Source organism: Chinchilla lanigera, unplaced genomic scaffold, assembly GCF_000276665.1.
Source record: "Chinchilla lanigera isolate Chin_1 unplaced genomic scaffold, ChiLan1.0 scaffold00005, whole genome shotgun sequence".
Taxonomy (NCBI): Eukaryota; Metazoa; Chordata; class Mammalia; order Rodentia; family Chinchillidae; genus Chinchilla; species Chinchilla lanigera.
Window position 1 is genome coordinate 42681713 of NW_004955406.1, and position 27646 is coordinate 42709358.

The following is a 27646-nucleotide window of genomic DNA, read 5'->3' on the forward strand; positions in this document are numbered from 1 at the left end:
TTTATCTGCACTGGAAACACCACTCTAAGAATCTGTTTTTTACCCTCTAGGAGCACAGCCCCAAAGGTAATTAATTTAGTGTCGCAAATAAATCAAGAAAGCATAAACGTTGCGAGAGCAATTGTTTGGACTGCACTTTTGTCTTTCCATGAGTAGATGTGTGTGCTTCTTCTAGTTCAATTAAGCTGTGGGGTATGAAAATTTACTTGCAGATGTTTTTCCCCCTGTGTCCTGCTAGGTAGTCACTCTAGTAACTGAGGTCTGCCACCAGAGGAAGGCAGTGCCACGGTATCTCAGCTCCTCCCTGAGGAACCTGCCACACAGACCAGGAAATGCAGTGTACATGGAGATAACAGGTCAACGGTGCCTGTGTTGTCATGGGAAAGAAAGTGAGGAAGTCTTGAAGTTATGATTAAACAGCCACAGACACTCAGAGTCTTCTCATGCAGTCTCAGATCCTTCTCCCCTAGACTTGGAGCTTTATTGGATGACCTGGGTCGGGTCCCATCCTGACCTGGTCTACTGAACACCAGCCCACCCCCTCCTGTGCCGCATTGCTATAACCTTGCCAAGACTCAGTTTTTCGGTCCAGGCATCAGATTACTTGTGATTTGGAGCTTCAACGGTAGCTTGACTGAGAGCGTCTGAGAATGCTGAGCCCCAGTGCTTTCTCTCGGAGTCTCTTCACCATGCCCTCCAAACTGCAGAGAATTTTACCAGCACTGTGGCTTCTCGGGGTCCTGTCTTTAATGTGGTGTCCACCTGTACTGTGTGGTGAGTACAAAGGTTGTGTGTAAAGGGGGGAGAGTTTAAACCAAGGTAGGGAGAGAACGCTTGTCTGAGAATTGATCAAATGCTCATAATTCAACACAATTTTACAGAAATGAAGCACATTTTAAAGAACTACATCTAAATAGTTTTCATCCTTTCAAAATAAGCTATAACTAGTTGCAAAGCTAAATATTACAAATCCTTGAGGAACTGATCCAGTAAAAACAAAGCCTTTTTATTTGGTTATTTATTTGGTTATACCTAAATGAATACTCTTCGATAATTAATTCTTCTGTGAGGCCATTTTTTTCCTACTGCGTTGGTGATTGAGTACATGTTTGCCTTTAAGAAAGTAAAATTTTATAATATTATGAATGAGGCGTGAATTACTAGAGTTAAATTATAAATCTCTGTATAAACTGAAACCATTGTGTAAGTGTGAGGCATAGTATTGTAATTTAGAGAATAGTTGTTCCTAGTGAAAGTATTTGAGGACCTGCAGCTCCTACTGGGCTAGGGATGCTCATTAATGCAGATGTAATTGTTTTAATTTTAAAGAGAAATGTGCCAATAAAAATTTTTATTCTGATACTGTTTCTTTTCATGAGAAAAATTTTCTAAGACTATTAGAAATATTTAGGTACATATCCTCTGTACCATCTTTCAGTGTTTAAAGTAGAACATTCTGTACAGAGTTCAAAATCAACTCGAAATGGAAGAAAGAGTACACCAAAAGCTTTGTTGCTCTCCATGTAGGTTTTGTTCCATATTCGATCAATATCCGGCATGTTTCCAATCCTGATGGTGCATGGATTGATTCCATGCAAAGCACAAACAACTTTGTCATCCTGGTAAAGACATTGGTAGAATTTGTGAAGACAAAATTTCTAGGGCCCCAGAATGACCCAAAGTTGTCCAGACTTGGAACTTTCTTAATACTGCAGAGTGACTTCAGAGCTGTTTTTCTAAGGTATTTTACTTAGAATTTTTATACACTCAGATAATGAATATTTTTAAAGGAATATTTAAAAGGACATTTTAAAAGGTTAGGAAAAAGAATTCATTCAACTTGGGTGATTCTGCTCTCCTGGGTACAGAAACAACCCGGTTGTTATTATTCCAAAGCCCCAGCCTGTTCCCGCCCTCTCACTACCCTGATCTGCCCGGGCTCCTTTTCTTGTCTGAGACGGGGGAGGTAGACTGTTCAACAAACCACTGAAAGTTGTCAAGATTCCTTCTGGTTCCTCTGCATTTATTCACTGTTCCAATACCTCAAGCCCACCTCACTATGGTCCTTGTTCCTCAACCTGCTGTATAAGGTGTACCTGAACCAGTCTGTTTGTTTTTTGTTTTTCTTCCGGTACCAGGAATTGATCTCACAACCCTGCACTTGTGAGGCAGGCACTTTGCCACTGAGCTAAATCCCCAGCCCCAACCTGAACCAGTCTGGACAGGTTTTTGAGTTACCTTCTTTTTTCTTCTACAAAATCAAACTTCTGTCACTTTTCCTTTGCTCAAACTATTATCCCAACATTAAAAACCTGCCCATATCTCACCCTCTATGCAGTTTTTTTCTAAACCTCAGAATATACTTCAGTCTCCTAAGAATATGCTGTCTTGCCCCTTTCCCCCTTGGCTCTGTCCCTCTCCTCCTGACCCTTCTTGCCTCCCCCTATGCCTCTCACATGAGTTCAAACTGAACAGTGCTGTGGTTTTACTACCCGCGTGGTCAGGTCTGAGATCTCTCACAGTGTTAGGAGGACATGGCTCCTGGTCTGCTGAGCCTGATAGGAGGAATTATAGAAATATTTATGGATCAATTCAGAAAAGGCCTTTTCCTCATGGATGTGTTTCATTTGATATTTAGGAGAGTCCACCCATAAACCTTAAACTTGTACACAGGTTGGCATTTATTTGGGACCTATAACGTCAAAGACAGAGACAGAGATCACGGACACACATTCTCTGCTTTCAAAACAAAACAAATTATAAATTCAGGTAATATAAGTAGTACTTGGAGAATATAGATCAAAGCCATAGTGAATATGGGCTTTTGAGCAAACCAGACCTCAGTTCCACCTCTCAGTAGTTGCTTTGGCTGGAGCAAGACACTGAATTCCTCCAAAGATATGTTGTCATCTCTAAAAGGTGGGGAAGCTGATAATGTACATCTCTTAATAGTATTGTGGTAGCTGGGAGGAGAAAATACATTTGAAGTGTCTGGATTATGGATACATTGTGTCCAGTTCTTACATTTTACACCTACACACACACACACACACCCATACCTGCACACATATATTAGAAATATCTAAGGCTATATACATATCATATGATACACATATTGCCATAGAATGCATAGTATACATATTGTACATTTAAATACATAACAGAGATAGTATATATTATGCATGTACAGATAAAATGTAAATAATATACATGCCATATATATATATATATATATATATATATATATATATGCACACACGGTGTGTGGTATACAATGTCAAGGTTTTACTAAGATAACAAAAAATAGTTGTCTGTGATATATAGTGTCTAATAACTGCTGTAAGATGTTGAGAACTAAATAATGTCTGTTTGCTGAGAAGTAGCAGAAGCCTTCTCGGAGCAAATGGGCCTGGAGTAGCAGACAGAAAAAACAGAGTGGCACTGCATGTAGGAGAGATGATGTGAGCACAGGTGCAGACTGGACACGTGTCCAACCTACTTGGGACCAATTGCTTGGTGGATTGATTAGCCTATAAAGAGAGTTTCTATAAGAAAATGATAGTTAAGGTTGAAGTACCCACTAGAAAGGCCAAAAGAAAGGTTTCTAAATACTCATAAGTGGGAAAACATTTTTAACTTTTATTTCTAGTAAATACATGCTTGGGAAATAACTGATGCTTGGTTCCAGCTATAAGAAGAAATCTTATATTAGTTTAGTACTGTGTCTGACATTCTGCTCTATTTTATTTAAATTTCTCATGCATTGCTTGTGGCCATGACAATGGTCTCTTTCAGAGCAGTGTTCTGACATCTATTTCTTCTCTTAATGTGTAAGTCAGTGTTTTTGCTCCTCCTATGAGCTTTCTTCTAAAATGTTCTAAAATGCAGTATTTTCATGGTGGACGGGTGCATAGTTTTGACCGGAGAGCAAGGGCTCTGAGATTATGGAATGATTTCACATCTTTTTACTTTCTCACCAATGTACATCTTTGCATTTAGCTTGAAATGGATTGAGGGCACCACTCATATGATGTAACTGAAGAATGAATTCAGCCTTCATGAAAAGATAGCAAGGTAAAGTTGAATGCACATGTCAGGGAAGTGAAGGAAAGTCCAGGCGCTGCAGCTCCTCACTGCAAAGCTTGCAGACAGGCAGCAGGAATGACCTTATGGACAGAGAAGATGGGTGGTAGAACAAAGCTGTCTACAAACCAGATAGGTCCTGGGCTGTGCTACTTCACATGCTCTACAAACTCACACTCTCTCACTTTCATGTCTTATCATCAAGGTTGCCCTTCGCCTCCTAGCATTGCCCATGGACATCATAAACGAGTCAATGCATACAATATCTTCAAATATGAGGTTGCATATGAATGTGATGAAGGATATGGTCTGGTTGGACAAGCGAAACTCACCTGTAGTTCTTCACACTGGTCGCCTGAAGCTCCCCTATGCAAAGGTAACTTTGCTCCTTTTTAGCCCACAACCAAGCGGGTGAAGCTGTCACAAGAGAATCCAGCACAATGTTCTTCCCTGCCAGAGGCAGCACAAAAACATTTGATTTCACTGTACTTAGTTCAAATAATTAATATGCACAGATGGTATCCTATACAAACAATACAAAGAATATAGATAAATGTGACATTCCTGCAGTTTCTCCCAATCGTGGAATCCAGCCTTCTTGATTCAGCCCCGTTCCTCATTTCTTGTTTTTATTTCCGAACCTACTTTATAGGCATCCCATTCTATATGTGTGTACCAGTAAATCTGTGTAAAATCCTCAAGAAAACGTGTTCTAGCATCATCTAGAAGAGGGGTGCTGTAGGCTCCTGAGCTAATTCCAGACTTCCCAAAGTAACAGGTATTTCCTCAGAGCCATGTGCAGGGCACCAGCTGCTGTGGCGTGGGGTGTATGTGAGAAAGACTTTTAATGTGCAGCCTGTTGAGGGGACAGAAAGGGTCAAGTTGAGTGTGCAAGGGATATTTACCACGATGGCTAAGAATCTGGGGTCATATGTATTTATTTACATTCCATCACTTTATTGAAAACCTTTATGACATTCACAAGTTTCTTACCTTATTTACCTCAAATTCTTTCCTTTACAATGGGGATAAATGATATTTATTTCATAGTGTACTGTGAGATTAAGTGAGATCATGACATAAAATCTAAAATCTGATAGGTAGTCATCCTTAAAAATATTGCTATCGACATGAAAGAAAAGATATAATAATAAGTAGCACCTAAATATAACTCACTCTTATTACCTTAGACTATTATCGTGTCTTTTTTCTTAGATTTATAGATTGCCTAAAATATTTTCCATTGTAGCTCTGTGTCTGGAACCGAAGATAGAAAATGGAAAGCTGTCTGTGAATAAACCTAAGTATATTGAATCTGAAAATGTCACCATCTTTTGTGACTCTGGCTTTGGAGTGGTGGGTTCCCGAAGTATCACTTGCTCTGGAAATGGAACCTGGTACCCAGAGGTGCCCAAGTGTGACTGGGTAAGTGAGACAACTCAGGCCGTTCCATACTGTCAGACACAGTGCTCTCCTATAAAGCACTATCCCCGCAATGAATGGTGACATATGATTTGTCAAGAAGCATTTCTGACTCCCTCAAACAAACTCTTTTTTTTTTTTTTGACTCACTGCTTAGTTAGGTAGAGGTGGCAATTTCCCTGTTTTCAAGAACAGGAAAAACGAGTACCTTTGAGACTAGGGTCCCATAGGCTTGGGAGTACTATTTCCTAAACATTTTTTCTAAGTCATATAATATACAGTTATCCTACTTGTGGGTGCTCAGCAGAAATGGCCTCTACCCCCTTTATTTAGGTTACTCTCTCAGAACACAACTATGTCTTCTGGGGAAAACTTTGCCAGGGCCCAGTAGGACTTCTGGTTTTCCCTGCTTAACCACCGGTCAGACCTGGTCTCAGCCCTCATCTGTAGTTGTGCCATTGTCAGGATGCATCCCCTCCATGACCACAGAGAATCCTCTCTACAACACCTGTCACTGTCTCTTTTAGGAGGTCCCCGAAGGCTGCGAGCAAGTGGTCGCAGGCAGAAAGCTCATGCAGTGCCTGCCGAGCCTGGAGGATGTGAAAATGGCCCTGGAGGTGTATAAGCTGTCCCTGGAGAATGAACTACTGGAACTACAGAGAGACAAGCCCAGGCAACCCACACTGGAGTGATCACTGCAACTTTTCCCAAAAGAGAGAAGAAAACATATATAGGTGGATCACTTGACTTTAGCAACTCTACAATCTCTTTGGCACAGATATTCATGACAATAAACATTCATATTTCCAAACTACTTTGCCTTTGTGGTCATTTAAAATATCATAAAGAAAGTCCCAAGCAAACCCATTAAACAGGCTTATATATTTATGACTGGGAATGTGCTGCAGCTCACACTAACATGCCTTATGGTCACATCACTTGTATCCTCAGAGTCGAGATTAAATGTCAGCACACCCCAATCCCTGTGCATCCCCTCATGGCAGAGTCATACCTCCTCTGAGCCCCTGTGCACATTGCCTCACTCAACAGTTCCTTCCAAGGAGTGGATCTGCTTCTGTGTCCAACCTCCTCACTCCAGCACCATGAACGCAAAGCCCACATGTCAGCTACCTGTGCACTCCCAAGACTTCCAGCTGTTTGATCACCATTTTCCTCAATATCAAATTAAAATGGCTTTAGCAGCACATGCACAAATGAAGAGAAACACCATGCCAATCTCCTGTATGTTTCTGGGTACTCAAAAGGGTTCTGCTGCTCCAGGTCCTCAGTGGAGGAAGGGCACTGAAGGGTAACTCTTCCTCAGACTCCCGCTTCCTGTGGATTTCAGCTCCTCATGCTGTCTCTTCTCTCCTTTACACAGAGCTCTGTGAGGAACTTTGGCCTCTTTGACTTAGTTTCCCCAAACACATTGTGAAGAGATCATGGAGTCTACCAAGCTTACGGAGGGGCTTGAGCTGCTAGAGGAATCCACCTAAGATAGATGGTATCTATCCACAATCTCAAAAGCTATTATCCACTAGGCTACTAGGGATGTCTTTGGGTGTTGCTTTGTTTTTGTTTTTTTTTGGTTTTTCTCCGGTACTGGGAACCGAACTCACGACCTTGTGCTTGCCAGGCAGGCACTTTGCCGCTGAGCTAAAACCCCAACACCTTTTGGGTGGTGCTTTGTGTAGATTTGCTTTTGGTTTCCTTGAAAGCTCTGGGAGCAACTGGGTAGGAAGATTAAGTTTAGATAATTAGATAGTTGATGATTGTAGCATTTTATATATTCTCTAGTAACTCACTCCAAAGAAATGAAAATTTATGAATTCCCTGAAACAGACTTTAAAACAGAAATCTTAAGGAAATTCAATGATATAAGAGAATACAGATAGATAATTCAGTGAAATTAAAACAATTGAGGATCAGTATGAGAAATTCTGTAATAAATTACATATAATAACAATTTAAAATGAAGAGAAATCATGGAGCTGAAGAATTCAATGAATGAAATAAAAAATATACTGAGAATTTCAATAGCAGATAAGCAGAAGAAAGAATTCCTGAACTGGAAGACTGATCTTTTGTATTAACAGAGGTGAAGAAAAAACAAATGAATTGAAGACTAATAAAAACCAGCAGGACTTATGAAACACCACTAAGTGAACAAATATTTATATGATGTTGTAGTTGACATTACAAAATAGAACTTTGGAAGTTACCTCTTTTCTTTAGAAAAAGTCTCTTCCTGAGGCCTAGGGCATAAATGGTTTCCCCCTTTAGGGGAAAGCAGCCTGTAGGCAGGGAAAATATAAAACAAAGCCCTCATTAGGCTTTTTGGATAATCCTGACTAAAAAAAAGCCAAAACTTACTGGAGAGAGCAATTAAAAAGACAAAGATAGAAAAGGAAAACCAGATCAAAAAATACTAAATGGCATTGGGACTTACATGGAAGGATCAGAGGGAGGGCAGACACGCAGAGCACAGGAAAAGTTAGGTGCTCAAAGCCAAGATAGTGCCCCTCCCCACCTCCAATAAAATACAAAGGAGACAAAAGTTGTAAGGGGGCTGCTAACTTAAAGAAAAACTATAAAACTATACATGTATTCCCATTGTAAGGCCACTGTTTTGCTGCACTAGATAACACATATCCCATTAATCCCAGGCCTTCCAGGTTTGTGCAGTTGAGATGTGATGCAGGCATCATTAAAGGGACATAAAAAGGGCTTTCAGAGCCCTCGTCCAACAGGAGAGACATAGTCACAGAGAATGAGGACTCCAATACACATGCATGGAGAGTACAGACCAAGCCCCGTGGTTGGGAGGAGAGCCAGGATGGGAGCTTGAGGCTGCATTTGGACACCTGGAGAGACTGGGGCTGCTCGGTGTCTATAAGGCAAAACAAACAAACGACAAGGCCTCACACTGTTGTGCTTATTACCATGACTGCTGTTAAAAGTGGCAGGTGTCATCCCTTGGGTACACTTTCAAGGCTGACAAAGACTTACCCCGAAGACTCCTCAGTCACCTGGACTGTTCATGCAAACCTGCAAGACCTCCTGAAAAAGCCACTCCAGCGAAGGCCACCTGGACACAACATGATCCCAAGGACACCACCAAGAGATAATGGCCTTGCTCTAGAGAGCAGGGGCTGACTAGTCTATGCACCGCAGAAGCCTGAGGATGTCGTTCATGGGAAACTATCCCCAGTAAGTTCTGATGGTAATGAATTGTCATCCCTGGTTCTCAGCAACCCTTGAATCTGTAACTTTGCTGTTTGCTGTAGCTCCAGTTGAGGTCAACCCAGCCAGTTGGATGGACACAAGAGGAAAGGTGTCTGCTGGCCCTAACCTTCTTCTTAGGGTTAGGGTGCTTAACTGGTATCATCTTCTTCTTCCTAGCCATCTACTGATCCCCATCCCCTACTCCCGACTACCTCCACTTAAAATCTTAGTCCTGCTGGCCACAGTATGTGGCCCCAGCTGTTGGTTCTTCAGCCAAAGATTTGCTAGGCAGTAATGACCACCTAACCTACACCTGTCCTGTGCCTGAAGCCTATATGACCCAGTGATCATGAGCAGAAGCTGTATTCCTGGGTCCAGCTCCTGTACCTGCATTCTAGTCAATTGCTACCAGAAGGCCACCTTATGCCGTTGTGCTAGTAACCACAGTCCCAAGGGTATACTCTTCTGGTCTGGTCAAACCCCAGGCCCAACAGGTCGACCTGTTACAATCAATATGGAAAAATCACTGTTGGACCTATGTGACCCATTGGGCATGTCTGATGGGGAAGTTAGTACAAGACACGGCACACAAAGAACAAGTGAAGGAGGTTTTAAACAGCTGGCAAACGGGCCGAGAAGAACAACAACCCTATGGGTGTATAGGTCTACCCAGCCTCTACCGGCTGACCCAGTTTACCACCTTGCCCCTCAGATGTACAGACTCTTAAATACCACCTTCACTCTGCTTCACATTGTGGGACCCCAGTTCTGTTGGCTGTGCCTGCCCCTTCACAGAAGGACCCACATAGGAACCCCAGTCCAGCCAACTGGAGCCTCCTGAGAAATCCCTAGAACTACACATGAGCACATTGATAGGGCCAGCGGCCAACAGGGTCCACCTTGACAGCTCAAGGGCCAACATGGGTGCCTTCATAGCTCCCAAACTGGTCTAAAGAGTGGGTTCCTGGGGTCCATATACTACTCAATCTGCTGCCACAATCAGATGCTGCCAGATAATGAGACCCCCATGCCGCCCCCAGTGTTCCACTTATGTGGGGAAACAGCTTATCCTTGCCTGTGCGTAAACTGGAAGAGCACATGTGTCCAGGTTTTCCTCACTCCTGAAATCTCCATCTATACAGACTACAAGATGGAGGTGGTCCTGCACCCTGGCAGCAACTCACGCAGGAAAAGAGCTTTGTTAGCCTCAGCTTTAATTAGCTCAGGAACAGCCACAGGGTTTGGGGCTGGTTAGGAGGAATCAGGGAAATCAGTAGGGCTATCCTATCAGCTATCCTGGGAACTAAACGATGACATGGAACAGGTGGCTGACTCACCATTCTCTCCCCAAAGCCAGGTTAATTCACTGGCAGCTGTAACCCTACAAAACAGGCGTGCCCTAGACCTTCTCACCACAGAGAAGGGAGGCACATTCATCTTCCTAGGAGAAGAATGCTGCTATTATGTAAACCAGCCAGGGGGTCACCACAAAGGTCAGGGGATTGAGAGATATGCTCCAGCAGAGAAGGAAAGAACTAAAAGACTGGAATTGGATCCCAGGCCAACGGATAATACAGTTCCTGCACCTAGAGGGGCCACTGCTGAACATCCTGTTACTTGTTACAATAGGGCCTTGTCTCCTGAGCACCTTCATGATTCATAGAGACTGCAGTCACTAGGAGGGCCACTGCCTGGATCATGGCACTGTACCCATATAGCTCCCTGGGAGATGGTGATGCCCTATAGGACTATACATGGCATCAAAGGGAGTAAATGATGAAGAGAATAAAACTTTGGGAAAGTGAAATTGAAGACTGAAATGGCTGGTTAGCATAAAACAACTGTCTAACCATGCCTTTTCTGCTTTTGTAACTCAGTCTACACGTTCCCACCTAAAACCCCTAAGTAAAGAAAGAAGGAGAGATGCTGGGGGGCCAGGCTTTGGGGCACCATGCTCCTCTCAGTCTGCTGGCATCATAAACTGGTCCCTCCCCTTCTCTGAGCACTACTTGCTTCTTCAGTGGTGACAGGTTCGCTGCAGCACCTCAGCAAGCGAGGAAAAAGAAGAGCAAGCTAAGCCCAAGGTTAGCAGAGGAAGAAAGTTGTAAAGATCAGAAAAGAAATAAAGCAATGAGAGAAAGGAAAAGCCACAGAAAAAAACCAATAACACCAAAAATTGCTTCTTTGAAAAGTAGATAAAAACAAAATCTCTAGTTAAATAATGAAAAGACTCACATAAGTAAAATCAGAAAAGAAATTCCATAAAAAAAATCAGAAATTCAAGGAAGAAATCAGAAAATCAATTGGTAAAATCAGAAATTTTAGTTTCCTGAAATTTAAAAAAATGTTCATAAGGGACAACTATACACAATTATCTACCAGAAAATGGGATAATTTAGAGAAATTAGTAAACTTCTAGGAAAATATAACCAAGGCTGAATCAGGAAGAAATAGAAAATTTGAATGACCAATGACAAAGAGACTGGAGAAACAAAAGCCTTTCAGCAAAGATAAACCAAGGACCAAATTGTTTCTCAAATGAATTCTACCAAGCAGTCAATTGTTAATTATATTTTCTTTACAAAACTCTACCAGTTAGATACTGGATCTCTTTGTCAATCTTCTGATTTTCTTACATTTTTCTCTCTTGTTTCCCATATACACATTTCTGTTGCCTCCCCCCCCTTTGGGGCTATTCCCTTTAATTTGTATTTTAAACATCTTATTAATGTAAAAGAATATTCCCTTCATTTAAAAAGTATTATGGCTTTCAACAGATACAGTATTCATATTCATCAGAAGATATTAATAATAGTTTCTTTGGAACTTCTCTTCTGCTTTCTGCCAACTTCTGTTGATCATGATTCCAGTGATGTTTATTTGGAAGGGTGAGGCCCACATAAGCTAATGTGAGTATGTGTACACGCACATATAGTCAGGGAGCAACCTGCTATTATTAGGAGTTGTAACAGATTGCTAATTGTTTTCCAGTACCTGTTTTCCCTTATTTGTGTAAGTAATACTGTCACAGGGCTGGGCCTGGGAAGTTCCCAAAGTTGAGATGAGGAACTTAACCTACCTACCCTTTTGTAGAGTCCCTGAAAAAGAATGTTGGTATTGCATCAGTAAAGGGCATTAGAGGGCAGGGGATATAGCTCAGTGGCACAGCGCCTGCCTGGCAAGTGCAAGGCTCCAAGTTTGATTCATGATACCAAAAAAAAGAGGAAGGGAAAGGGCACTAGAAAAGTTTATTAGGCAGACATTTTAGGGCACAATCAAGAGTAGAGTGCACTCAGAGAAATGAGATATCCTACAGTTTGGAACTGGGAATATTTATGTGCTTTTAGTAGTGGAAATCTATGGAATTCGATAGTCCATCATCTTGGTCTTTGTTTTGTAAGATAATTGTCCATTCAAGGCAGTCTATTCACAAGTGAAAGAGGACTATTTGCAAGTGGAAAGGGGGCACCACTTCCCTGCTGTTCTAGAGTCTTCTCATCGGGCTACTAGGTGGCCCACTTTGCCTACAGCACCTGCTACCATAAGATCTATGCTTAGCCACTTCAGAGTTTCACAGTGATGTGGGTCCCTGTCTGTGGTGCCTTCCTAATGGCCTTGGAAAATGGAACTTCCACCAGGTTCTCAAGGAAGACTATACCTGGTGGGACTTCTGAACCTACAAAGTAAATCATTCTAATATGTCTACTTTTCTTAGTGTTTGGTCTTTTTCTGCTAAGATTGAGATGGTAGTCTTAACATCTCTACCTTATTTAATGTTGATCATTATTTTCCTGTACATCTGAAAGATTCCTGAGTTTAATTTCTCTTCTCTCTCAGCAGGCCTAGCATTTTGTGAGTTAGTTTATACTGAGAATTGACCCCAGCTTAGGTCTGATGACTGGAGCGGAGGTGAAGATAGATCTTGAGGAAGGCAGTTATGGCCTTAGAAAGCATCTGCTTCATTTAATTCCACTGTATTATACAAGCGTCAAGGAAGAGCATTATTTTACAGTAAGGGGAAATGGACCAGCTCTACAAGTGCTGAGTTATGGAGAAGCACGGTGTTCCAGGGTACATAGTACATCTTCCAGATATTCTCATCCCAAATCTGAAGGCACCACTCCTTCCATCAACTACAAAGGAGGAATAAGGTGTTCTTTGTTCTCCCCATGAAATATACTTGCCATGGGGCTGGGGATTTAGCTCAGCGGCAAAAGCGCTCGCCTGGCAAGCGCAAGGTCGTGAGCTCGGTTCCCGGTACCGGAGAAAAAAAAAAAAAAAAAAAAAAGAAATATACTTGCCATATAAATATATGGTAAATGTATATTATAATGTATTGGAGGCCCCTGAATTTTTGTAGGAGACTTGCCCAAACTCAGAATTCACCTTGTTCAGAAGTTCTGCTATTTTTTTGTGACTAGTCCCTGCATAATTATCCCAGCCCTAATGTAGAAGGATTTCTGATTGTTTGTTTATTTGTTTGTTTTAATAATAACAAGGGGGTCTTCTGGGTTTCACACTTGGATTTGACTTATGACTGATTGCCTGGAGCCTTCATTTCCAGCTAAGGGATGCTGTTCAGCCACCCAGTTTCATGATCCTTGTTATTGCTCTCCCCACCATTATCTCTCAAGTGTCAGAGACACTGCACAAGTCCGTGTGTCTCCCTCTATTATGTTCCATGCCTGCTGAACAAGTGAAAATGTAACACAGACTTCCTGGTTCTTGGCAGCCCAAGAAGGTGTCACTCAGCCCACCTGGCCTGAGTAGTGAGAGACCACGAGCAGCCAAAGTCTCCGTTTTTTGTTTTTTGTTTTTTGCCGGTACAGGGAATCGAACTCACGACCTTGCGCTTGCTAGGCAGGCGCTGTGCCTCTGAGCTAAATCCCCCGCCCAAAGTTTCAGTTTTATAGAAAATAAAGTTTACTGCAGAATAAGAAAGATGGCCCAGAGAAGGAGATCCAGGTCGCTTGCAAAACCAAGAGATAACCCAGGCTTCTCTTTCTCCTTTCCCTCTATCCGCCCACCTCCCACCCTTAGGGCGTTCCCGTCCTCTTTTTGCATAGGTATGAATGAAGAGAGAAAGTTTCTTTCTTTGGGTCTCCTTAATTTTCCCACCCTTCCCACCCTTTGATACTCCATGCCTTCTTTTCTCTTGTATATGTAAAGAGGTAAAGAGGGGAGCTGGGGATTTAGCTCAGCAGCACAGTGCCTGCCTGGCAAGCGCAAGGTTGGGAGTTCTATTCCCAGCACCCGAAAAAAAAAAAAAAAAAGAGATAAAGAGGAAAGCTCTTCGTTTCCAGGGTGGAAAAGTTTGCTCTGCTGAGCTGCCCAGGACCCCCCTCCCACATCTGCCTGCCTACAAAAATGTGAGTCTTTGCCCTGGTACAGAAAGCAGGGGGCTGTAAATTCTCCTCTTGTCATCAACCACGATGGGAGTCTTGGCTACACTGACCCAATTCTAGAATCCCCTCCTCAGGGTTTGCTTTGTAGGCCTGCTTGTGGTACAACCCACTATGGTCAGTTTCTTTAGAAGGGATTCTAATGCATGTGAGCTTTTTGAGGATGTGGGTAAAGGGGTCACACAAATAAGGAGATGATGCAGGAATATAAGGAGGGAAAGGAGCAAGGAAAGGACCTGTTCTCTGGAAAAGTAAAGCCTTCACCAAACCATGACTCATGAACCATGAGGGCTCAAAAGCATATAAACTGCACCACAGAACCATATAGGCTTGACTCAAAAGAGCTGGGCTTTGGTACCCCAATATCGATCAAGCATGGGTTGCTCCTGAGAATAAGGTGACTTCCCAGGTGCATCAAGATCATGAGGCTGCTGTTATCTCACGGCACTGTCTGGAGACCTTCACAGGTATGACCCGCCAACTGCAGCGCCAGCAGCACCTGGGAAGCAGGCTTCAGCTAGGTAAAACCCAGTAGTGTGACCTTCTACAAAGTGGCTGGGCCAGTGTCAAGACAGGAGATCGTTATTACCCAATAATGGAGATTATTTGGGTATAAAAAGCTTGGATTTTGGACTTAACATTGGTTTTAGACTTGGCAGAGCTGCTAATCATCTCAAACACAGGGGGGCAGTTTCTGTATTCAACCTCAGATTGTCTCCTCATCTGTGAAAAGAGCCATGTCACAGGCCTTTCAGAGACTAATTATGATAATGTATTAAGTTCTTGATATATGTTGCATACTTAAAAATCAAAACCATGTTAATAAAGGTTTTTGTTTACTCATTTATATTACTTCTTTTGACTGTGTTTCCTTTTTCTAAAGGAAGTAACTACTTAGTTGATTTATTTTTCTCCTTTCTCTCTTGAAATTTCAGCTGTGTTTTCATCAATATTTCAAAAACATTTGTTTAGTTATATCCGGCAATTCTTTCTGCTTATTTTTGAGAGATAAGCATTTTGGCTACGAGTGGTATGTAGCAATCATTGAAACTTAGCTGAGCAGTGTAGAGCATATTTAGAGAAGTTCCAAAACTTTCTTTGCTATTTAGATAATTATCTTTGTTTCCTCCAGGAACAGATAACCACAGTTGGTAAGCAAGATGTAAAATCCAGATTGTTAATTTCATCTCTTGCTTTAGGAGACTAAATATAGGAAATGGTTTGGATGAGACGCTAAGCAGCCCTAGATGAAAAAGGGAAACTTAGTCTTGGGGTTAACTATCCACACAGAATAACAAATGTGCCTTTCGACAACTTGTCTTAGTGCTTCAAGATAAAATGCTAGACTTCAATGGGACCAGTAGCATTCAGATATTCAGAAGGACATAATAAATCTTTCTTCTAAATTCATCATATTCATCCATTTAAATTTCAGTGTATGATATTTTGTGTGCCGAAAGCATGGGCTAGAACAGTTCCCAGATTGGAATGGTATCGTGCAGAAATTTTTTTGGTTTTCCTTAATGTTAGAAAATCCATAAACTGTAGAAAACAAGTTCCCACTGAAGTCTTTTAAGAACAATAATTGGACTAAACTTCCCAGTATTGTCACACTTGGAGACTTGTATTATTATGCTTTGGCTCAAATATCTAAAAAGAAATTTAACTTGGTAATTTTTAAAACCCTGTTCACCTTTGGGTAATTCATAGCTCTAAAGGAAGAAACCACTTCCCCGGACAGGCCGCGCTTCTCAGCCCGGGCTTTCTCTGAAGCAGAGACTTTAATTCCTGCAGAGCCCACCACACAACTGTCCTCAGGAGTTTGCCTTTCACTCTGTGTCCCCAGAGAGGACTCGTGATGCACCCAGAGGGGAACCTGGCATCAGCTCCACCTGAGTGGTGACGAAGGCTTGGAGTTGTGAGAATAAATGTGCAGAGAACCCTGCACAGAGGGACCATAGCAGCTCACTCAGATCAGAGCTCAGCGCAGCCCCTGTTTTCAGGCCGCTCTTTCCCCTTTAGTCACACATTGCAGGGGCCTGGCCAAAGCGAGTTACTTGCCCTTAGCACTATTTCAGCTGTTAGAGAGCTTTTCCTCATCGTAATTCAAGGTGCATGAGAATGCAGAGCCTAAGGGTGCCACCCCTGAGACCCGGCCCCATGTCCCAAAGTTGAGAGTATTTTCCCAACCTGATACCTCCTCAGGGTCTTGGCCCTGGCAGTGTACAGATCTGGCTTGTGTGGTAGCAGTAACAATGATTACTGGAAGGAGAGGATTGTTTCTCCAAAGTAAGCAAAACATTTTCCAATGAAGAATTAACCAAATATCATGAAGTGGTAGTAGTTAAGAAGACTTTTTGAGAGAGTATAGTGAGTTATGTTATTAATAAAAAGGAGGAATTTTTGAACATCAAGGAAATTGTTCTAATTCAGGTAGAAGCAATTATCATGTTATTTAGAATAATAAAGTGTTACTATTCAAAACTTATTGCTGGGTTGCTTTGGAAAAGAATAACATTTGATTTTCAAACCAATTTATTATATTTAAATGGATACTTCTAAATGGTTACAATGCATTTATTTTCCAGTTAGGTTAGTTACATCATCTACAATTTTTGTTACTGACTGGTTAGAAAAAATTCTATCCATAAAGCAAAACATTATCCGTTATCACAAATACTTGATAATTTTTCTAGAGTAAAACAGAGGACACTTTTGTAACAATAAGGGATCATATAAATGCAAGGCATTGCTATTAAAATGCAGGAAAATTTTTACAAATGAATATATATAAATATATGGGTTAGAAGAACTTGCTAGAACTGGTTGAAGAACTGTCAGTTGGATATTAATTATTGTAATATTGTGTTCTTTTAGTAAAATAATATTCTTCTCTGTCATTAGGAAACTTTGTTTCTTATCTGAGAGAATTAATTTTATAACAAGTTAAAGAAATATATAAACATATTGCTTGAAACAGCTATCATGGCATCAAAACATGGGATTTGGATAGCTTAGGGGAAAACCCTGACCCTAAAATGCTTCCTGACTGTTCTTCTGTGACTTGGCAAATGGATATAAAGGGGGAAGCCATGCTGTCTCTATTGCTGAGAGAAGCACTGTAGTCAGGGTTTACAAAGGAAAAGATTTAATACGGGACACAAAATTTATAGGATTATTATATTTTATTTTTAATTTTTTAATTTTTTTTTTTTGTTTCTTTCTGGTACCGGGAATCGAACTCATGACCTTGCACTTGCAAGGCAGGCACTGTGCCACTGAGCTAAATCCCCAGCCCCCTATAGGATTATTTTATAATACTCACCCAAAGTATCAAAGGCAAGAGTGTAGGAGATCTGTCCACACACTAGAGACCAAAGAATCCAGCTGAAGGCCTGGATCCCATGGCAATGTCTTGCATGAGTCCGGATGAAGGCCTACAGCCTACGGCAATGCCCTCCACGAGTCCAACTAGAGGCCTAGAGCCCATAACACTGTCCCATGCAAGTCTGTATCAAGGATCTGCACTGGGAAGACCCAAAGGTCAGTGGTGGAAGCTAGAAAGTCTGTGCCATCCTTTGGTGAAGGATCTGTGCCAGCAGCTGAGGGACCTGCATTGAAGCCAGGAAGCAATGCTCAAGGTAAGGACCAGAGCTCCTGCAAAGAGAACCGCAGCCATCCTCAGCAACAGTGAGGACCTGAGTTCCTCTGATGATGATAACAGCTGAGTTCCCATCAGGCAAACCAGCATGACAAGCTTCTTCAGAAGAATCAGCAACACATCATCTTCCCTACCAGTTCTCCTTTTATGCTGTTGGCAACACCCATGCTCACGCAGATCTTCCACACTCAGCATCGTGCTGATTTAGTTCAGCTGGATGGTCCGCGATGACCATTAGTTAATCCACCACAAGGAGTAAGGGAGAAAACATGATTTACTGAGACTACTGTAGAGGGTTTAGTGTATTTGGAAGATGATTCCTCATAGCAAAAGCATGAAAATCATTGAGCAAATGGTGTCGATTTAAGAATAGAGTTTGTTCCGGATAAATAGGCCAACTTCATCTTGGGGTGTCCTTCTCCCTACTCTGGGGAGTGGAGAAAGCCCTTACCACCTTTGTCAACACGTCTTTCATTCTTTCAGCTAGTTCTCTGTGTTTCTGTTTATCTTCTCTTTCTTGTCTACTTTCCCCAGTCTTCCTATTATTTATAACCCAAAACCCTGAAAGGTCATTTGGTACTTGTCAACCTGAATAACCTTTTTTAAAATACAGGCATAGCAGGTCTTTATTTTTTAAATGTTCATTTGGTTATATGTTCTCGTTTTTCACACTATCCAGGAGCTGCTTTGTGAATAAATTGTTATTTAAAAACCAGACTTGAACGTCAAAAGTGGTGCCACACACTGTCCCCACCACTTGGAAGCCTGAGTCAAGAGGACCACATGTTCAAGCCTAGCCCAAACCTGAATCTCCATTCTGATCCCAGCTTCTTACTTGCAAAAGAAACTTCTGAGGCGAGGATAGCTCATTGTCTCTGCAGTGGCAAACCTAGGTGCATGTGTTATTATATTTTTCTTTTAAGACAAAAGATGTTACTGTAGAGTTATTTTTCTAAACTAAAACTTAGGTATTCTGGTTTAATTTAGATAGACAAGTAACTGCTAGAGGCTTTTTAGTTTTTACTGTTGGCTTTCTTCAGCTTTGTTTTGTTTTTGCTGAGGTCTTCCTCCCTCCTTGGGTGCTCCTTTTAGACAGTGCCGAAGACGACTGCATGGTCTCTGTCTTCATGCAGTTCATTTCTCATCCACGTTTGTTCTGCATGAAGTCAGGAATCCATGCTAATCTCCAAAGAGCAGAGATCTTTCATTGTCTCTCAACTACCGGAGCCACTACGCAGCCTTTCCATTTTGTATTTCCCTAGCAGGAATCCAACACCAGTCCACTATGTCCCACCTTCAGAATGAAAGAAGACCTACCAGACCTTTTCAGTGTGCTCTCTCTTGATGTGAGGGAGACAGGCCCCTACACATTTGCTTCATCTGGAGTCATGGGGTGGTGCTCACAGGATAACAAATACTTCTGTAAATACTATTCTTAAACTGTCTTTGGTTCCTGACCTGACAACGTCTGACCCGGGTGAGAGCGTTCAAAGTTTTCTATCTGGTTCTCAGCTACCTACTTCATTAATTACGGGGTGTCACTTGACTTTGCAAGTAACAAGGGCATTATTCTTCAGCCAGAATTTACAATTTTACATACTTTTAAAATCTGGTGATGTCATGTAAGGTAATTACCGAATGGTTGCTAGAGAGGACAGAAAATGACAATATTCTAGAAAGTAGTGATGAGTTTTGAACTGATATAATCCTAAATTTAATCCCTATGCTTGATGCAAGTCACTGGCATTTATTAGTCATGGCCTTATGCAATTTCTGAACCTTTCAAGGGTGTGTTCTACTGAATGAATATATGACAGTGTTGCTTCATGAAATTATTGTGAGGACTAAATAATGTAACATAAAATTCGAGTGGTTAGCATTCAGTAAATATGTCCTGTTAGGGGCTTATGTGAAATTCAAGGCAGGAATTATCACAGTTTCCAAGGTGCGATGTAGGAAGGGCAGACAGCACTATAGTAGGGGAGCTGGCAGAACACAGATGCAGAAGCCAGAATGTCCATAGCTTAGCAGGAAAACAAGGAGCAAATGGGTTTCTCTAAGAGCAGTGTTCAGATGGAGGAGTAGAACCTGATAAAGGTGAAGTCCATGAGAAAGGCCAGTAGAGAGTTTTGTAAATTCTCATAGATTGATGAACAATCTAATAATTGTTTTTTTTAGGAAACAATACTTTTGAAATAACTTGAACTTTGATTCAGCCAGAAAAGGAAATGTTCCCTTGGTGTGGTACTTATCTGAAGTACCCAATGCCCTAAATTTATTAAACTGCTGTGCAACTTCTCATGAAATGTTTTTGGATCAGGAGATAATTTCTCTTCCAAAAGGCTAACCCAGCATTGCACAGTTCTTATTTCAAAATATATCGTTGTTCAACAATTTCCTTTCCAATACTTTGTAAAATCGTGAAACATATTCTTTGTGGAGAGTGTGGTAGTTGGGAGTGATGGTGGTTGCAAAGATATCCTGGATTCAGTCACACTTGCACATTTTCAAAAAGAACCAACTTTTCCTTAAAATGCTTATTAGAATATAGACACATACAGAAAAGCACACAATGAAACACATGTGCAGAAAATATGTGCTTAAACAGGAAAGTAGGGGTCAAAATTTTTCTCCAGTGGTTTCCAATTTTTCTCCAGTGGTTTCCTCCATCACTGATTAAATAGACTGTGGTCTCCACAGTTCTCTACAGTGCCATCTTTGTTGTCATTCAAGTGTCCATGTTTAATATGAATCTGCTTTCAGACAAGGAGATACCAAGTTTTAATTTCACAGTATCAGTGACAATTTAGCAAAATATTAGTAAGTACCTATCTCATGTTGAATGAAGACTCTAGGGTAAATTCCAAACATCCCTGAAGTATCCAGTATCTCCATTAGAGCCTCCACATGCTGTCACCTTCTCGTAATGAAGCTGACTTGACAGGAGATTTCTGGTTAACCAACAAGATAAGGTCCTAGTTGGCCTTTCTCTTTACCACTCCATTAACAAACCAAAGAGCTAACTTTCCCTCAGTAACTCAGAAAGATATTAAAATTATGAGGATACAAATATATTCTTAGGATCATGAATAGATCAAGTTTTTGAGATACAGTGGCTTTGAAAACCTTAAGTCTAGGGTCACAACATCTAGGTTTATATTCATAATTATGGCACCTGAAAACTATGCATGCAACTTTAGACAACTCTCATCAACTATCTGTACTTAATGTTCTCTCTAGCACAAAGGAAATAGTAATATTATTCTGCATTAGTGCTTATATTGATATGTAGTATGTGCAATGACATTATTATTAATCTTATTGTTATAACCATAAAATAAATGAGAGAAAGAATAACTCTCAGTCTTCAGATATAATTTAGCACTCCTCAATATTCTTTATTATAAGATCTGAGACTCACAGGATGATCTGAATTATGTTTCCATTATAGTGCTGCATCTAAAGCCAGTGATAAACAATGGAAAGCTATCGGTGGATAAAGGTCAGGATTTTGAGCATTAAAATGTCACCATCCATGATCACTATGCCATGTTATAGTTAGTCTCCAAAGTATCACTTGCTCAGAGCAAGAATCTGGTATCTGGCAGTGCTCAAATGTGAGTGGGTAAGTGGCACACTCTTTAGAATGTGAATGTTATCCAATCACATTTAAAAATGATCACCTCCTCTAGGGCACTGTCCCAGCTAAAGCTGAGGTGATGTAACTTGCGTCAGGATTAATTCCTAACAAAGCATTTACAGAATTGGCACTGTTGCCCTTGGTTAGCTCACTAAAGAAAGTTCTAATTCTTTCCTTTCATAGTAAGAAGGACCAGGCGCTTTGATAAGAAGATGTCATAGGTCCAGCTGACATCGTCCTGAGCCCCATGCTTTCTACAATCAGTGCTAGGCTTTTGCTCCATCTTAGAGGGGCCATCTGAGCTATCGCTTCAGTTGTCCCTAAAGAGGCCTCTGGGTGTGCTCAGCAGCATGGTGCCTGTCTCAGCAGCTGCTCCTTGCTGCCTGAAGGCAGAGCTGGTCTTGACCCCAGGGGAAAGTTGGTGAGACATAGCATCTTTAGAGTGTCTTGCACCTGTTCTGAAAAGCTTTGATGCTCTGATTTTGTTGTCATCAGTGATGCATCCTGAAGGAAATATGTATATTTGATTTCCTCAAAATGCCACTTACACAAGGAAGTTGCAGAGCAGATTTCACTGGAGCTTTAGAGTTAACTTAAAGCTCTATAGCTGGCTGCATAAGGCTGGATGTGTACACTGAACACTACACAGCTATGATCTTAAAAAGCCCCTGCTACGAGAAATGCGTTCTGGTGGAGTTTCTTAGTGTGACCCTGCCAGCCCGAGGGTTCTTGGTCTAACACTTTTCTTCCTCAGCTTCCTCCTTCTCTCATTTAGCTGTTCTTCCTTACCCTGAGGCCCAAGTCCATTTCTCTTCACCTTATTGGGGAAAGGACTTTATCTCTTTCCCTCAGTCTCAGGGCTTTTATATCCAAACATCTGAGAATATGGGCAAATAAACCAAGGGCCCCAGTGCAGATCTGAGCACCAGCTGTCAAAGGGCTGGGGGCAGGGCTCCAAAACCTTATTCTTTCTCTGTCCTGCCCTGCAGTCCCTAAGGAAGGGGACAGCCAGTGTGGGGACGTTTTCACAACAAGGTGAATTACCACGATGTTTTCTCTTTTTAATTTTAAACTAATTACTGCAGTAATTAGTTAAAATAATGCAAGTAATGTATGCACAGGGAAATTATAAACCAAACCTGACTCACTCTCAGCCTGTACAGGTTTTTTGGGGTTGGATTTTCTGTATACTGTCAAGCAAAGTTACAAAAACTGAGCAGACTTCTTTTGAATTGTGCTGTTTGAGTAGTGGAAAGTTTGAGTTTGGAGCCTTTTGACAACTGAACTATCACAGTACTGTATCTACTGTGTAGGATAAAGAAATTAGTGCTCTGCGTTCATGATCCAGCTCAGTTTGTGCCTGTGACTCTCTACTTACATGCTGTTATTTTCATATTGCATTATTAATAGCATTTTGAGTCTACTGAATATCTCTGGCTACTGCCCATTAAAAGCAGAACTAACTTCTGCCTAGTGTTCACTTACACATTTGTCCACAGGTAAGTGCTCAGGCATTTCACAAAGAGATATTTGAAGTTCTGTAACCTGAAAGTTAGTACAAAAAGTGCCACCACAAACCAGAACCAAGTGAACTGTCTCTTTGATGAGCTCAGTAGGAGAGCCCAGGATCATGAAAAGGGTTGAGAACAGTCAAGACAATCTTCCAAGAGAAAAAGCTGTGGATTAATACAATTAGATTCCAAGAATGTTTGTAAAGCTATAGTAATTAAGGCAGTGTGGTAGTGATAGAAGACTCAAACTCATTATGTAACTTAATAATGTCAAAAATGTAATATATATTCATATATTACCTGTGCATATAATATTTAAATATTATATAACTTGAATAGCCTTGATATATTATACAGAAACATGCACTAAAATACATATTTCATATATTATAAATACATATAATATATAAATATATACCGATGTTGATATAGTTATTTTTAACCTCAGATGTGACATCTTTTATCTTCAATATACATTTGTTGGGATTATTAGGAACCTATATGGAAATGGTATACCTCGATCCCAACATTTTACCTCCCCGAAAGAAACTGAAAATGAATCATAGGTCTACATATAACTGGTAAAACAATAAAGCTTCCCAAATAAGGTACATGGGAGAATAGTTTTATGATCCTAAAGTGGGTGAATACTTCTTGTGTACAACAACAAAATAAATATTAACCAATAAAAAATTACATATTGTTAACTGTTAAAATAATTATTTCTGTTTATTTGAAGACATCATTATAGTTGTTCAGACAAGATGTATAAATGGCCAAAGAGGATATGAAAAAAATAACCAGAATCATTATTCATTAGGGAAATACAAATCAAACTCGCAATGATATCACTTCCCACTAACTGGGATTGGTAGCATATATTTTTTTAATAGGAAAATTTTACGGAGGTTGTGGGAAAATTGGAACACACACATATGGCTGTTGGGAATGTAAAATACTGTACTTATTGTAAAAAGTTTCACAGGTCCTCAAAAGTACCAAATGATCCAACACTTCACTGCTACCTACACAACCCAGGAGAATTGGAAGCATATTCTCATAAGAACATAAAAGTTTGTAGCAGCCTTATTCATTATATTCATCTAAACCTCACATTTTATATACAATTAACTCAAAACAAGTCCTATAGTTAAATGTGAAACATAAAAAGAAAATTATTAAATAGGAGAAAAATCTACAGTATCCAAGAATTACATGCAAAGTATAAAACCATAAGTTTTACCAAAAAAAAAAAAAAAAAGAAAGAAATCTTGAGGTAGAATAGGCATACACAAAGACTTTTTAGACATGACAATATAAAAGGCAATACATAAAAGAAACAAGTGATAAACTGGACCTCATGAAATGTACTTTGGTCAATTCATGGACTTCTAATCAGCACTAAAATAGAAAGAACTACTAACATTCAGAGAAGCTGGAGTATAATCACAAGCACATGGAAAATGAAGGATTTTATGCAGAATCCGGGGCTTGTATCAATATCAGTGTCATTCATATGGCAGCTCCACTCTGTCCTTTGTGACAGCTTGAAGAAAGTAGGTAGCACTTTTGCTTTGTAGATATTAACCCGGTTTCCTTATCTCCTTAGTCTCTACCTAATCTCCTCTTTCCTTTGGCAGTTATTTACAAAATTTAAACATATGAGATTTTAGTGGGACACACATCTTTGGTCCCAATTCTGGCACAGACACTTATTATCTGTAAAGTTGTGGGCAAGTGTTACCTGACCTTTTTTTGAAAGGAGATTTGACCAGCCATACAGGGGTTATGAGGAAAAGCACTGGCCTCATCCATCCTTTTCCTATAACAGTGGAGAGGAAGGTGGTTTGGCCAACAGCTGTTATGTTCTTCCCTTGCTGTCCTCCCAGAATGCACTGGGACAACTTGCCTCCTCCCTCCATGTCCTCCCGCCATCCCTGAGGTTGCTTCCTGGCTGCTCTCCTGGCCTCTCTGACACGAGGTGAAGTTTTCAGCCATGCCACCTCCTCCCAGCTCCATTATTTCAGACCCTGAAGAAGTAGCAGGGAATCACTCTAAAGTGCCTGTTGTTTGGGGTTTTGCAATGGAAACAATTTATAATATAGGACATATAGTTTATAAGATTATTTTATGGTAGTCACCCAAAGAGCTATGTACAAAAAGTGCAGGAAATCTGTCCATACACTAAAGACCAAAGAATTCAGTTAGGCCTGGATCCCATGGTAATGTCCTGTATGGGGCCAGCTAAAGACTTAGAGCCCATAACAATGCCCCCCATGAGTCCAACTGGAGGCCAAGAGACCACAACAGTGTCTCATGCAGGCCTGTTTCAGGGTTCTGCACTGGGAAGGCCCAAAGGTCAGTGGTGAAAGCTAGAAAGTCTGTGCCAGCAGGGTGAAGGATCTGTGCTAGCAGGCTGAGGGATCCGCCCTGGAGCCAGGAAGTGATGCTCAAAGTAAGAACCAGACTTCTCCTGAAAAGTACAACAGCCATACTCAGTGATGGTGAGGCTGTGAGCTCCTTCGATGATAACAGCCGAGCTCCTATCAGGAAAGCTGGCACAACAAGCTTCTTCAGGAGACTGAACAGTGCACCATTTTCCCCTCCACAGCCAGGAAGCAATGCTCAAAGCAAGGACCAGAGATTCCCCCAAAATGAACCATAGCCATTCCCAGTGAAACCAAGGTCCCAGTCCCTTCACAGCCAAGTTCATCAGGAAAGCCAGCAGGACAAGCTCCTCCAGGAAAACCAACATCTTCCTACAGCTTCCCTAACAGCTTCTCTTCTTCTCAAGTTCTGCCTTTTATGCTGCTGGCAACAATCCTCATGTAGGCCTCCCATACCCAGCACCACAGTGGTTCAGTTCAGCTGCGTGTTACAAGTTGCTCACCAGTTGTCAGTCCACCACAGTGCCTAAATCAGGGAGGGAGTGATTGGCTCCATTACTCACACCCCGATCTCCCCAAACACCAACAGCTGTGATGAGCACCGCCAGGAATCCTGAATATTCCCGTTTCAACTCTGCCATTTTTCTGAGACACAAAACAGCTATCAAACAGTTCCAATCACCCCCACTCCATTCCCCAGTGAATCACTGCAGTGACAGGTGTAGCTGTCCTAGAACCCTGCACCCACTTGAGGCTTGTTCCAATTAGCAGGCCCAAATTAGAACCAATCATAGGCCTACACTTGAACCAATCACAGGACTGCAGCTGCTATATAAGCAGCACTGTCCTGGCACTTCCTGTGTTAGTCTTTGCTGGTTCCCTTTGGTGTACTGCCCTCCTTCTGCTGCCGTACACAGGCCATGCTGAAATAAATCCTTAGTTTGGTGGTCCTGTCAATCTGCTTGTGATTATTTCTCTGGTTGTGGGGACTCTGGAGGGCGTGTGAATGGACTCAGAACACCGCATACAGTAGTATGGACAGATAACTGCTTTAAAAGAAAGAATGGTAGACACTAGGGGCTGTTAGCCCTGAACTGCTCCAGAGACCAGACCCAGCAAAGTCGGCCAACAGCATGCAGCACGAGCAGGTGGCAAATGCAGGCAGCCGGCAGTGGCAGAGATCAGCACCTGGCAGAGTTGGCTGTGTTAACTGAGGACACCCAGCATCACCTGCAGTCATCTGGTAGCATGAGGGCCACTAGCAGAGCTGCACTTTGCTGATTCCCGTTATCTGCCTGAATCTAGCAAAAGAACACTCAACTGATAGGCAACAATTATATGACTAAGGAGATCATTTATGGAATCTCTTAGAACATAAGTTGGTGCTTGATGGGTAAAAGGAATAATTCAAAATAATCTTTTAGTGAATGTTTTAAAGTTCGTTTCTTACTTGATTTTCCGTGATTATCTTGGGTACTTTTTCTAAAAGTAAGCAAATCCATGGTGAATCTGTTTGCTTTCCTTCTCTTCAGAAGGCTGAAATTTAACCATGTCATAGTCCGTGTTACATCATAATCTACCTAGTTATTTCGGGTAAGTGACAGCTAAGCACTTCACATTTTGAACTTTTGTACTAAAGTTTGCAGCTGACCGGGGTGGGGAGGTCATTTGTAGACATTTCCCCCAACTCGTCTTCTTTTAGAAAACATCAGCATATCTCTCAGTATCACTTCCTGTGAAAGACAACAGTTATGCACATAAACAACTTGCCTTCCACTGCTTCACGTGCAGAGATTAACACGAGGCTGGGGGTTAAATAAATGACTGAACTTCAGTCAGTCAGCTCCTGGCTCCCCACTCCCATCTGCTCCTCTGTGTGCTGGCGAACATGTTCTAGTGCTTCAGACACTATTGTTCTGTCTCTTAACGGATGAGAATGGCACCAAAGCGTGATTCACTACATGACTTGGTAAATCAGGAAGGACAGAAAGGAACATCCCATTCACATACTGTCCGATTGATTTGTCATGCCTGTCTGTACTTACTCATGTTTTTCTTTTCCTGCTAGGCTTTAGGACTTCTGGAAGGAAATTGAACATTTCCCATTATTTTTTCTTTTCTTTGTCAAGGTCATCATTCTAAAGGTCACAACTTTCTTGAGTAGGTAATGCTTCTCAGGAGTCCCTTCCTCTCCCACTGTAATGTCCAGATTCCCAGGCCAGACTGCTCGAGAATGCTTTCAGAATGGCTGAGACTTTGAACCATGCCCTTGTTTTATCACTCACAGAGGACTTATTTCTATTTCTCTGCCCACT

General features: G+C 41.3%; 1 protein-coding gene across 1 annotated transcript; it reads left to right on the forward strand.

The window, feature by feature from the left end:
• Positions 1-327: 327 nt before the first annotated feature.
• On the forward strand, positions 328-6319 carry LOC102029043 (apolipoprotein R-like). The gene is made up of 4 exons (XM_005375425.2): positions 328-774; positions 4289-4459; positions 5333-5508; positions 6033-6319. The coding sequence occupies exons 1-4, from the start codon at positions 651-653 to the stop codon at positions 6195-6197; spliced, it is 636 nt and encodes a 211-aa protein (XP_005375482.1). The 5' UTR covers positions 328-650; the 3' UTR covers positions 6198-6319.
• The last annotated feature ends 21327 nt before the right edge of the window (positions 6320-27646 follow it).

Coding starts and splice junctions, on each gene's coding strand:
- LOC102029043 (XM_005375425.2), top strand. CDS start 651: ATGCTGAGCCCCAGTGCTTTCTCTCGGAGTCTCTTCACCATGCCCTCC. Junction 775..4,288: donor GTGTCCACCTGTACTGTGTG/GTGAGTACAAAG, acceptor CTTATCATCAAG/GTTGCCCTTCGCCTCCTAGC. Junction 5,509..6,032: donor AGGTGCCCAAGTGTGACTGG/GTAAGTGAGACA, acceptor TGTCTCTTTTAG/GAGGTCCCCGAAGGCTGCGA.